The 13,925-nt window shown below is 41.6% G+C and overlaps 1 protein-coding gene across 6 annotated transcripts in view; it reads left to right on the forward strand.

Annotated features, from left to right (window-relative positions):
• The window catches only part of GPR153 (G protein-coupled receptor 153), a 506,259-nt gene extending 492,849 nt beyond the window's left edge, over nt 1-13,410 (forward strand). For 2 of the 6 annotated variants that reach the window (XM_063436452.1, XM_063436451.1), the window contains 3 exons: nt 1,304-1,493; nt 7,981-8,165; nt 11,979-13,410. In XM_063436452.1, coding sequence (XP_063292522.1) covers nt 1,304-1,493; nt 7,981-8,165; nt 11,979-12,728 — 1,125 coding nt within the window. In that variant the 3' untranslated portion in view covers nt 12,729-13,410. Of the gene's footprint in view, nt 1-1,303; nt 1,494-7,980; nt 8,166-10,708; nt 10,774-11,020 lie in introns of all 6 variants that reach the window. The other 4 variants (XR_010086049.1, XR_010086047.1, XR_010086048.1 and 1 more) reach the window with 4 other exon arrangements.
• The last annotated feature ends 515 nt before the right edge of the window (nt 13,411-13,925 follow it).

The following is a 13,925-nucleotide window of genomic DNA, read 5'->3' on the forward strand; positions in this document are numbered from 1 at the left end:
GCACATTTTTTATAACATGAAGAGAGCAGGCTGTGGAACATTATTGGTTAATAGGTCTGATTTTATGCAAGTACAAATACATCTGGGCTTGCTATCTTAATATGTTACTCAGGATACTAGATGTCCAAAATGAGTTAAATGCTTGTCATATGATGATAAGGATAAACAAAACAGTGCTAGGGGACTTGTCAGGCCTACATGAGATTAGGTGAATTAGAAATGGTGTTCGTTTTCTGAGTGTTAATTATCGAGACAATGGGCTATTAACATCTCTGAGTCCTGTAAGCATTAGAGAGAGGTAATCCTGGGACTGAGAATTACAAAGAGTCATTACATTGCTGGAAATGATCTTGTTGTGTGTTAGCAGGGACCATTTTAACTAGTTGTCACCTTATACCACAGATAAGCGATAACAGGGGGTTCCGTCTTGATGCCTTGAGCGGTCAGTGCTGTCTAGGTGGGTTCTGCATCGTTGTGTCTCGTGGTAGGTGCTATTGCCATCATTTCCATGAAATTGCGACTTGATCCCAGCTGCAGCTTCCAGAAGCTTTATTGCTTTGTAATAGGCTGATAGGACAATAGTGGGTGCTCTTTCTTCAGCTTTGTTGGCTATCTCACTTGTGTATCAGTGATAGCTCGATCTCTGGCAGCTCATGCACATGGCCGGCGGCCATCTTGTGGGTTGTCGCCTGGATGATGTTGCCCGCCAGGGCGGTTGTTTGGGCAGAGGTCGGTACGCTGGACAATGCCCATGCAGACCGGGATGACCCCCCTGGTCCAGAGGGGGGGAGTGCGAGACGCCGGCTGGAGACCCGGGAGAGCGGCCGTCCCATCCCGGCTCAAGCCCCAACGAGCTCCGAGCCCCAGCCGGGTTACTGTCGGTGCCGGGCAGGGTCATATGCGGTATCCCCGCTATCCCCTGTTACTGGGGGTCTGTGTGGACGTCTGTGTGGTCTGCTGGTCGCGGTAAACCTCCAGTTTGCTCCGACTTTCGGGCCCTTGGAGTGGGAGCTCAGACAAACACGTCTGATCCCGCCGGCGGTCAGGCCCCGCCCCTCATGATGTATTTATTATCATAACTACAAAAATTTAACACATGCTTAGCATTTGCTTAACAAAACGTAACAACTTGTTTTAGTTGCAACATAGAATGGTCATGCTGGACTACTGAAGATTTTGAAAGTTCTCAGGGTCAATTTATTAAGGCTTCCCACGGTTGTATGTGAATGTATACCCGTTATGAGAAGCTGTTTATGTATATTCAAAACATGCATCTTATATTGTTTTATTTTCTTAACTGCAGGTCGTAAGCTTCGCCAGTTTAAAGTTTGACACGTCATACGAGTGGATGGTGCTATGTGTCTTGTGGTGTACAGTAGTCCAAGCATTGCTTCTACCAATGTTTCTGTGGGCTTGCGATCGCTACCGTGCCGATGTAAAAGCTGTATGGGACAAGTGTATAGCAGTCATGTCTAATGATGACACAGATGAAGGTAAGACCACCCTGCTTTTTAAGTAGTAGCATAAATCTGTACATTATATTAAATTTCTGGAATTGCTACTAATGTTTTTTTACTGTTAATATGAAATGCAGTAATTTATAAAAATGATTTAAGCGCTATATATTTTTACAGTATATTATAGTATAAATCGTTTGTCTGGAATACCTTGGCAGATCCTGCCCTTGGGCGTTTTGGACAACTTGGTTTAGATCCTACCTAACTCTCACCCGTAATATTGCATCTCCCACCAATACTGTTGTGTAGAATATAACCAATAATTAAATAATTCTGCCATAGAAATTTTGGTTTTAAAGATCATATATCAAATTAGAGTGTTTCACCCATTTTAAGGAACACTTGAAGTACCATAACTACTACTAGCACACTACTAGCACCTGGTTATTGTGCCAGGACTCTGAGTACCCTGATTACCTCCCCAGTGTAACTAGTCATGTCATTTTTATACTTACCTGGTGTTCACTTGGTGCCAGTCTCAACCTCCGGGGAAAACAAGTGTTCCTGCACAGAATTTTATGGCAGGACAGGAGGCTTCATATTTGCTTTACCTTCTTTACTGAAACCTCCAGCAGCAAAGAAACAGTTAACAGAACTTTTCAAAACAACCAATCAGAACAAAGCAACAGTAGTATAAAACCCCTAAGCAGGCTCTTCCACTTCCTCTTTCTTTGCTGCTGCCTCCAGGTGAGCACTCACCAACTCAGAGTTGTCTCTGCTCTGGGTTGTTTTTTTATCCTACATGCTGCTTGCTTATTTGAACAGTCTGTTTAATCAGTCTATTTACTAGGTTTGTTTTAGCAGCTTAATTGCTGCATTTATTTAGGCAGGCTTCTTGCTGAATTTATTTTAACAGTTTATTGCTGTGTTTATCTAGGCAGTCTTTTGCTGGCTTCAGCTAGGCAGTCTCATGCTGTGTTTAGCTAGGCAGTCTCATGCTGTGTTTAGCTAGGCAGTCTCATGCTGTGTTTAGCTAGGCAGTCTCATGCTGTGTTTAGCTAGGCAGTCTCATGCTGGGTCTAGCTGGGCAGTTTATTCTGTGTTATTTCCTATACCACTCCATGCTATGTAGCATGCAGTTTTCTCTCTCTGCTGCATGGGGACTGGATGTCCCTGCTTTAATGCTTTTACTCTGCCTGTACTCTGTTTCCCCTCCCTGGGTCTCCCTGCTGGGCTCTGTAGCCCATACCCTTTCTCCCTTATTCCCCACCTGCTCCCCGCGGCCCCTGGCCGCTTGCTGAGCAACTTTTTCAACTGTGGCAGTGCTGCGGCGGCCATTTTGTTGGAGCCGCGGCGGCCATTTTGTTGGAGCCGCATGGCCTCCATGCATCGCATACAGCCCGGTCTCACCCACCGAGCTGCCCTGCTACCTGCTGGCCATGTGGCCAGCCTTCCCTCTCCCTATACAAGGGGAGATAGCCCAATATTTCAGCTATCCCCCTACTTACTGTGCCTGTCTCACATGCTGCATGTGTGACAGATCCTGGATAGCAGGATCTGTCCCAGGCACTCTCACAGCTCACACTGCAGCTTACTATGATGTCTGCTGCAATGTGACTAGGTTCTCTATCCTAGCAGTAAACTTGCCACACCTTTTGCTACTAAGGAGAATCTTAGATTTACAGGGGAATTACTGCTCAAATAAATATCCTTGTTTAAAAATCATTGTGTAACAAGACTATGCCAATGTAATATATGCTAATCAAGCCTTTCTCTCAACAAACATTATATGGTCTGTTTTCAGCACCTAGCTCCCCTGCCAAGGTTTTGCTGCCCTTCCTGCAAGGGGCTTAAAATTTTCCACTATACATACACTTCAAATGTATCCTATTATTATTATGCCTGTGTGGTCTGTAGCTGTGCATCAGCTTCTAGCTGTATGGACCCTTCTACCCCTCAAGGGGGCTAACCGACCCCACATACAGTCCTGTCATAACCGTAATGAGAGTGGCCCCCCCCTCTCGCTGACCGCACTACTGGGTGTACGGACCTCTATGATACCACCCTGAGGGTGACCCCCTCTTACCTACAGCTCTGCTGGATCTGCAATGCCCGGTTATGGTTATATGAGGGTGACCCCCTCCTGCCGTCTGCACTACTGGACTGGCAATGTCTGGCTACTTTATTATACGGCTATCCACTACGGCACTACTGTACCTACAGTGTCCGATTATGTTCAGACTGAGGGTGACCCCCTCCCCTGCTGGTCTATACTGCATAGTATGCTTGTGCTTGTTGGGTGACCCCCTCTTGCACGCTGGGTGACCCCCAGCTGGCCGCACCAGGTATCACTCAGACAGTGTTACCTCTATGGCAGTTATGCAATCACGTCTGAAGGCCAACCACTACGGAACTAATGTATCTCCAGTGTCCGATTATATTCAGACTGAGGGTGACCCCCTCCTCTGTTGGCCTATACTGCATAGTATGCTTGTGCTTGTTGGGTGACCCCCTCTTGCACGCTGGGTGACCCCCAGCTGGCCGCACCAGGTATCACTCAGACAGTGTTACCTCTATGGCAGTTATGCAATCACGTCTGAAGGCCAACCACTACGGCACTACTGTACCTCCAGTGTCCGATTATATTCAGAATGAGGGTGACCCCCTCCTCTGTTGGCCTATACTGCATAGTATGCTTGTGCTTGTTGGGTGACCCCCTCTTGCACGCTGGGTGACCCCCAGCTGGCCGCACCAGGTATCACTCAGACAGTGTTACCTCCATGGCAGTTATGCAATCACGTCTGAAGGCCAACCACTACGGCACTACTGTACCTCCAGTGTCCGATTATGTTCAGACTGAGGGTGACCCCCTCCCCTGCCGGCCTATACTGCATAATATGCTTGTGCTTGTTGGGTGACCCCCTCTTGCACGCTGGGTGACCCCCAGCCGGCCTCACCAGGTATCACTCAGACAGTGTTACCTCTATGACAGTTATGCAATCACGACTAAAGGACAAATCTCCCGTGCCCAGAAGGTCACTTGTCCTGTCCTCATGCCACCCCGCTGACCTCACTGCCAGAAACCATCGGTACCCTACAGGGGACACTCCACCGGCCATCCTAGACGCTACACCGAGCACCCCTGGTACGCGTTGGCTAACGGATGGATTCATCTAGAGGATCAGTCTTCATGACGGAGTCCGGAAAGGTCCCCGCAGACACCTGATACAGGGTTTGCACTCTATCCGGGACTAACCACTGGATGTCGATGACACGCGGACACAGATGTTTCCTCGGGACAAATGGCGCGTTACAGCTTGGAAAGCGAATAATACTAAATTCCATTTTGGAATGTACCTATATGACTTATAGGTATCGCCTAGTTGGTTTCTACCCCTGAGAGCCGCAAAACGGGGATCAAGGTTACAGAATCTTGGACCGTTCCAGGAGCAATACGCATGACCAAAAGAGGCGTCCATTCCGAAGTTGCCATGCTGGGCGAAGTGTGCGGCGGAGTGGACTCCCGCCCCATCCCCATCCTACATGCTCCCAATGAATATGTCGCCTGTGGACACTTTGAGACGGAGGGCACTCATTCCCTCAGAGCTGCTCGGCGTGGATGATTGGTTCTCTCCCTCAATACATGAGAGAAACCCACATGGATTTGCCATCAACATAGACATATTGAATCTGACTCACTCCCAGAAAATGCCAGGCATATGCTCCGCAACCTGCGGGTCACACTTAGGGGCCCAACCCGGTCGATTGACCAGTTGTTATTCGCCATCGAGGCCATACCTCCAGGATCCGGTACTATCAGCCGCTCCAACATGACGCTTTCTCGGGTCCTCGGCCTGGTATAGCCGAATCATGTGACCTTCGGATGAAGATCATCTAAAACTTAATTTATTACTCCGACATAGGGGGACCTGGCCTACCTAGGAGTTTCGGACCCCAACCAACTTCGGCCTGGACTCTGGAGTTCAAAGGAGGAACCTCTTCACGCCAACTGCATGGAACTATCTGCAGGTTTGTTCAACGTTTACAGCTTTCCCAGGGGAAGTGGTACTGCTCGCTACCTTCCGGCCTGGACTTATCACTGGTTGCCCACTTTGGACTGCAGTCGGATCTCACGTAGGATCGCTATCTATAGCGTCTGGACAAGTATTCGTCATTTGTGACAATGTCTGCGGGACGAGACACTCATGTGGCGGACGGCTTCATCCGACCATGGAGAGACCCCAATGATTGGTTACCTCACCCTCCGGGGTCTCGACTACTGGCATGATTAAATTCGGTACGAACTGCCATACGGAGCGGTTCTCCAGCTGGCTGCCGGACCCTCAGCAAGGCGAGGGACGTGTTTTCCAAGCTTGGTCTCCTTCGGGGCGTACGCATTCTGTTTACTTCCAGGATACTTCAGGCTTTGCTTCAGACCGAATTCCTGGGAGTGTCGTTTCGCCTGGCCACACCACTTCGGAGGAGTCCTCCGTGCTTTCCCCTTTTGCGGGAGTTTGCCATGGGAAGGCAATCTACGACTAGCTGTCTCCAGGTCCTGTGTGGGATCCACAGGGGTAGCCTGCCATGACTGGTGTCAGGAGAGATGTTTGGGTCCCTATGGCTGTCCCCATTGTCTGGCTGAGTTGCCCTCTCAGGGTAGGATCGTATGGGGCCATTCACGTCCTATGTCAGCTAGAGGACGACTCATGTGCGTTTTCGCAAGATTCTGGCATTGGTAAGGATCTCGTGGTCTGCAGTCTACCAAGAGGAGTATACCTTACAGGAGCCCTATCTCTTGCTATTCCTCAAGTCTAGTGGTATCGTGTGTTCTGCATTTCCTTGAGGAATGACCTGATGACAAGGACTTGCCTTGCGCCAGTTTTTCCGCTTACGGTTTTCCCCAGTACATCTTGTATTTCATGACGTTCTGACGTCATGGTATTGACGTAGTGTTTTCTTCCTTCTTGCCGTTCAGTACATCGGTTTCTGCTCCAGACATATTTCATTTCTATTCGTCCTCTGTGTTGTACCCCTACTCTCCGGATGGGCCACGGCTCTTACAGGTTGTACACGACCATGTAGATCCAGGATCTGGTTCTTCCCTCCGTCTACTCATGGACAGCTGTTGATTTCTGCGTACGGACGTTTTGATCTGTTTCTGCATTTTCTATACACCGCTGCTTGGTTTAGGGAATGGGTTTTCCATTCTCCTTTCATTTCAGTCCTATGTCATATTGCTTCTGGTTCTACTATTTGGGCGTTAAAATTGCAAATATGAAGCCTCCTGTCCTGCCATAAAATTAGGGATTATTCTAGCCTCGGTGAGGGAATAATCTAAATTTTATTAAAGACAGGAGGCGAATATTTCCCCCCCTTTTCTTACGTTCCCTCCCTGGATTTGGGTCTTATAATTAATTGGGGATATTGTTATGTTTTGTGAATGCATTGTTTTACATAATAAAGGTTATTTCTATTATTTAGTGATTGTCTGTGTGCATTTTTATTCATCATGTTTGTGTTGTAATTATGTTTCGTCCATGCCTTTTAGTTTAGGTACATACTAGATACTAGGTCTTCATAAGATCTGTAGACTTTGTTTATTCATCAGGTATTATAATGTGAAAGTGATATTGTATGGATATGACATCTTGCCTTGACAGTTTACTTTCACAATGTTTTCCTTTTTCTTGCAGTGTAATCTATTTTCTCTCTGGGCTTGACGATTTTTTTCTCTGGATATGTCTGCTACAAGGTGGATTCGTTGGTTTCCTTGCTCTCCTGCTCGACCTCATCAAAGAAAGAGGAAGTGGAAGAGCCTGCTTAGGGGTTTTATACTACTGTTGCTTTGTTCTGATTGGTTGTTTTGAAAAGTTCTGTTAACTGTTTCTTTGCTGCTGGAGGTTTCAGTAAAGAAGGTAAAGCAAATATTCGCCTCCTGTCTTTAATAAAATTTAGATTATTCCCTCACCGAGGCTAGAATAATCCCTAATTTTGTTCGCTCTTTTGAGCATGATGTTGTGTTTATGGTTATTGGATTGATCTTTTAATGACAACAGTCATTTAATGACAACATTCTGTAGAGCTGATGGGGGATAAAGATGAGGGATATTCACTGCTGTGTATTTTAGGCGGGTGATTGTGATAATGAAATGTTGATGGTTCTAAAGGGGTCAATGAGATGAAGTTATTTGCTTAAAGCAAAAAATGGTTCACTGTACCCTCTTTGGATAAAAGCACCTATAATGTGTAATATAATATTGCTGTAAGCTGTATAGCATATCATTGAGCTTCAGGGCCAGAAAAATAGCCAATGCGTTTCAAAACTAGGTAATCAGTGGATTCTCTGTCTTGCAAAAGGTTAGTGTACAACAGTCTCAAGTATTAACATTAATATTGCAAGCATAGGTATCCAATGTATCATTGCAGTAACTACAATATATTTGTCTTGACTATATCCTAGTTTTGACAATATAACCATGATATTTGACATGCAATGGTGTCTTCTGATTTCTGTCTTCTTCAGACAACAGCCCAGATGGTGGCATTCATTCCGATCTCATTTACGAAAGGCCATATGATTACAATTATGGAGGTGACCTGATGGCTATGGATCGTGTTAACAAATATGACCTTTCAGCGCTGGAAAGAGGAATTCCGCAGATTTATCCTATGAAAGAAATTCAAGACGATAAAATGCATTATCTTCAGGTAAAGTAATCAATATATTTCTATCAAGCAATTCAGCGCTATTCAAAATGGTGGCTATACATCTGCACATCTGCAATGTACTCTTCACCAGTGGTCCCCAACCCAGTTTTCATGGACCACCAATAGTCCAGGTTTTGTCAGTATATCCATTTGAGTAAAAAAAGGGAAATACATAAATCCTGGACTGTTGGTGGTCCATGAGGACTGGGTTGGGGACCACTGCTCTACACTATTTCAACTCCAAAATTCTCCCTATTCTGAATATAATGTATTTCAATGACTTTTACAATAATCATGTGTATAACACAAAAATTCCTGTGTCTGTCTAATATGGCTTTAATATTTGAAAGACATTAGGAATAAAAAATAGTTTTGGAAGATACAGGTAGACCCATATAGGAAAAAAAATTAACTGGACTGCAATTAAAGAATCGTTCTCTAGGCTATTCCTACTAGTCCTGGGGCAATGGTTCAATTATCGCTCCATTATTATCATTCTTCTGAGAAAATTAGGAGTAGAGTAGGGTCTTTTAACAATAAGAATTAAAACCTAAACAATTTTCCAGTAATGTCAATAGAAGATAAAATTGAGGCCAGATATGAAAATCGTAAAATGTTTAATTGCATTTCGAAGTGTTTTCAATGAAAATATTTAAAAATGAGCAATCCAGTTTTGAAAAGGTCAAAAGAGGCAAAAATCACTGAAAAGTTAAGTTTGTTCTTTCTTCCACTCCCCCCTCCACTCCGAAAACCCACCCAAGAAAAGTGCTTCTTTTGCATGTTATTCTGTTATTTCTTGTGCAACTCAAATAGATTGCTTATACATATAAACAAAGATCAACTGACTTTTCTTAGTTGCAAAAAGCTTTCAAAAATAGTGTAAATTCAACTCCTACAGCTTCGAGGACTGAGGTATCTCTCCAACTGAGGGCATTTTTACAGGCTGATGTATAGTTCAGCCTCACAGTCTTTACAAATTACTCTATGCAACTTTGTTCTTGAGTGCTTTATTTGCAACAGGCATTATTATAATACTACAGTTACATGACTTGCCATTCATAGAAAAACATTACCATTTCCACTGCCTTTGAAGGCTACATCATACAACGTTGCATTTGACCATTTTGTTTAAAATAAAATCTTACTGTCGCTGATAAGATTGCTTGTGCCATGCTTCTCACAAATTATATGCAGCATTCTGTTTGACTACTTGTAATGAAAAAAATTCATGGACATTTTGAGCAAACTCCACCAATTTAGGTACATTCCATGGGTTTTGCATGGAGCACGAAAATAAACCGAATAGCATGTAAGTTATGTGAATGACTTTCTAAACTTAATGGCATGTAATTCCTGTCATACTGCAGCACACAATTGAAATAGCATTCACAATTCAAGATGCATATTTTTTGAGATATGTTCTAAAATGGACTGTAGAGTTGGTGACTGGTAGACCAAAAATTGTAACAACAAAATGTCCAAATTTACAGAGCAGGTACCAGACATCCATGAAACCTCACTGTCATTACCCAGAGTCTATGAGTGTAGTAATGTATTAGTGAATGTCAGGGCAATGCAAATATTTTACAACATGGGATTGTAGGTAAGACTACTGCGCCAAACATTCACCAAGTTCTTTTCCTGGTCATCTTACCCTTTCTAGGGAGCCCACAAGTGTCATTTTTTAAACCTGTAATACAATGTATTAAAGGAACACTCCCACCCATGACAACCTTATCTTTGTGAAGTTATTATGGGGTCGGGAGTGTCTGAGCACCATCTTACTCTCAGGGATTAAACCATTTTCCAATAATTTAACTCCAAAGTTGGTCCCCCAGCATCCAACCGCTCTGTCTTCTCCCTTGCTCCATCCAGGTGCCACTGTGATCTGGAAGGTTTACTGGTTATGAGTGACAGCCCGAGAGCGTCAGCTGGCATTCTTTTCTTGTGACTCTCAATGGGTGGCCAGTGATAGGTTGAGAAAGTCAGCTGATGCTCTTGGCCTCCGAACAGATATCTGACAAACATTCCTGATCACTGCGGCGGCTGGTTAAAGGAAGAGAGGAGGCAGAGTCGTCAGGCACTTGGCATCCAACTTTAAGGTTTAACCTTTGGAAAAAAACAGAAATAGTGCCCAAGACACTCCTGCCATCAAAACAACTTCATCGAGATGGTAGTGTTCATTTCATTGAAATATAATGAACATTTAGTGTACATCAATTAATTGTGCCCCAGTTAATTTTTGTGTGATGTTGTCCCCAGAGTTTTATAACCTATAGATTGTTTTCAGACATTTATTCTATATGTGTCTTATCAATCTCACCCTTATTATCAAAGGCACCCGTTTCTCTCCTGTATAATTATGCTATTAGAGACTTGTTGAATGTGGTTGAGGAGATAAGTATTATAAAGTCAGCCTTTTCTACCAATGATAACATAACGTATTATGTAACAGTTTACTTCCGATGTTCGTATAAGAATTTTCGCACCTTTTTGCACATTTATGAATGTCTCATCATTTTGTTTTGTTCTGTTATTTTTAGTATACATGATTAGTATGCTGGGCAAATTGAAGAATGACAGCACAGAGGGATTAAACAATTTACACGTAATAATTTTTTATTTTTTTTAAAACAATCTAAATTATTTTTTTAACTGGTCATATTTTTGTCTTTCTTTAAAAGGGGATTACTTTTTTTGTATGGACTATTTGCTTGCACTGCTGCTGCTCTTATGGGGTATTTTTTTAATATTTTTTTTATCATTATGAATATTATTTTGCTTGATAGGGTTAGAGGAAAGGTATAGCTACGGGAGATCTCCAGTAATTCGGTCTTGTGCTTTCTGAATTTCAGATTGGTCTCTTTCCTCCAACATGATGACTAGTGAATTTAAAAGTGGGCAGCTTCAAGTGCAAACAAACGCCAAACACACCCGTCTCTATTGTGTACCCCAATCCCTTTTATCTGCAAGAGATTTCCGAGGAGCACCGTGACCTCTCTCTAGCAGTGGACACATTAACCTCAATTTTCTTTGTCTTTAGGGTTGTTCAAACTCTCAGACTTAAAATCATTTTGTTACCATGTGCGTCCCCCTTTTTTTTTTTTTTACAATATGCATGTGTTGGTGTGCTGTTATTTTGTATTTTCTGAACCCATCTGACATCTGGCTTGAGTTATCTGACAATGAAAAACTCTTGATCCCTGAATAATGTTCCATACCTAGTTGCATTCATGCAATAAAGATGTAATTGTACCATGTTCTATTTATTCCAATAAAACCTTAGTATTTTAGTTTTGAGGTGCCTCTAATGCTTGTGTGAATAAGAGAATAAGTGCACAAATTAAAAAACTTATCTATTTGAGATAAACCAATATAGCAAGGAAATTTCAACTTTAGAATGGTTGACGAAATGTTTATTTTAAAATTAAGCATATACTGGTATCCTTAAATATTTTATGATCTCAGTAGTAATAGTTATTGAGGATAACGTCATATCACTCAATAACATTTAGTCTTATGACTGCTTAAAATGCTTTCCAGTATTTATTTCAATAATAGTTGCTTAACTGCAAAATGAAAAGACCAACAAATCAAATTGGTTGACTTTTTTGGGACTTGGGAGCCTATTCAAAGGGAGCTGTATTTTTTTTTCTATATACTAAACGCTAAGAACAATGACAAACAAATAATTACCAAGCCATGATGTCTCATGAAGATACATTTATTTTTTGGATTTTTCTATATTTTTTGAAAAGTAAGCTTTTGTCCTACTACTAGCAAATTCTAATTATTTCGTATGGTGTGTTTCAGGTCCCTCCAACGAGACGGTATTCACAGGATGAAACAGATATTTGGGCACCTGGCCAGATTCCAGCTTTTCTTCATACCTGGGGATCTGCAGAAGATATGGCTGCAATCTCATTTTTCACCATACCCAGAAGGGAAAGAAGGAGCAGTTTGGCATCGTATCACGAAGGCTACCATATGCCGTATAGAAAGTGCCGCAAGGCATCTGGGAGCCTCATTTCACTGAAGCATTTTACTTTAGAGGAACTTTACAAAGAAGATTATAAATGCTTCAGCCGGGAAGAGATAGTCAGTTTTATTGATGAAACTCCTCATCCAAGTCCACGAAAAACGCAAGTAAGGTCCTCTTCAATCTCCCTAATACCAGAAAGTTTGCCGCATCAGACTATTGCTCACTTTGCTTTGACAGACTTTGAACGAGAGCCACAAGTCTTGCGACGGCTTTCAAACCATGGGAAGAGTTGCACACTTAACGTACCTGGTCATCATAGACCTCATGTTGATAATAAACGATTTTGCACAGAGGGACACAGAGGCAATCGTTGTAGTCAAAGACACGTTCAGAAAACAGAATCTCAGAAACTGGATAACATAGCAACTGAAAATTCCAACAGTTTAAGCCCTACATGGACCGGCCAAGATCACCTGTTAAACGTACAAAGTAAAGGAAGCACAAACAGTTTTTTAAGTTTGCCTTCCGCCTCTTCTGGATACATAACGTTCCATTCTGATTCAATTGGTTCTACATCCTAAGGAGTTACTTAGAAATTCAGACAGTTTGTCAAGATTTATTCTTTCACGGTTGACGTTTTTACTCTTTTCATTCCTGGAATTGGATATGGCACCAAAGAAAAGACTGACATTTTAAATATTGAAACACAATTTTAACTTTTGTGCATTTGTTAGGAAAACAAATATTCAGGAAAAAAATATGCACAGAACATTTTCAACTTCAATTGCTCATTATGGTAAATGTAGCTGTAACAAAACTGCTGCATATCTATATTTGCCAGGATAGTTTATTAACCTAAAGACATTAATTCTTACAAGTCCTACGTAAGCAAGTCTTAAAAACACATTATCTCCTAAAATGTCATCAATAAATCCAGTATATGCATGTCTTTGTATAGCTCTTTTCACACTTTATTGGTGGCTTATTCCTAAACACTCTCCAGTTTTCTATTACAAAACAAATTATGTTCAGTGCAGTTTACACTGAAATTCTGAAACTTTTGCTTTTTTAAGAAAAAAAAAGTGTACTTCTAATAATGTATTGTATTTTCTGTACTTATCATATCACGTTTTTAAAATCTAGGAATATGTGCTGATCCACATATGATTAAAGATAAACATTAGCTCTCTACCTACACATTTGTTTTCTGACTAAAATGTTTGGATTTTAAATAAATTTTGTTTGTCCGGGGTTGGAAAATAACATTTATTGTTTTATAATGATTTTTCTCTGTTTCGCAGTGTGTGGATTTAAAAAAAAAAATAAAGAGAAATTTGCCTTGCAGATCTGCCAGGAAAAACTATTAAATTTTTTTTTTTTAAACTAATCATTTTAATGATTTTTTTTTCTTTTTTTATTGTTTGTTAGTTAATTTTAAAATGCATGGATCTTTGTTTATATAAGCATATGTGTTTTTCATAACTTGCCATTTTGCCTCATACTGAATGATAAAAAAAATATACATTGTTCAAAATGCAATCATATTTTATTGTTCAGAAGTGTTTACAATAATGTGCAGATAATGAAAACACAAGGGGTAAATAAAAATCCAAAAATTCAGGTTGAATGCAATTATTATTTTTTCCACATAGTATGGAATGAGAATCTAAGACAGGTTCATACTTTTCGTTTAAACTTTTTTTTTTTATATATATTTTTCTTCATCTTACACCTTTTAATTGTTTTGAACAATAATGATCTTGAACATTTTTGTTTAA

This window comes from Pelobates fuscus, chromosome 11 (genome assembly GCF_036172605.1).
Source record: "Pelobates fuscus isolate aPelFus1 chromosome 11, aPelFus1.pri, whole genome shotgun sequence".
Classification (NCBI taxonomy): Eukaryota; Metazoa; Chordata; class Amphibia; order Anura; family Pelobatidae; genus Pelobates; species Pelobates fuscus.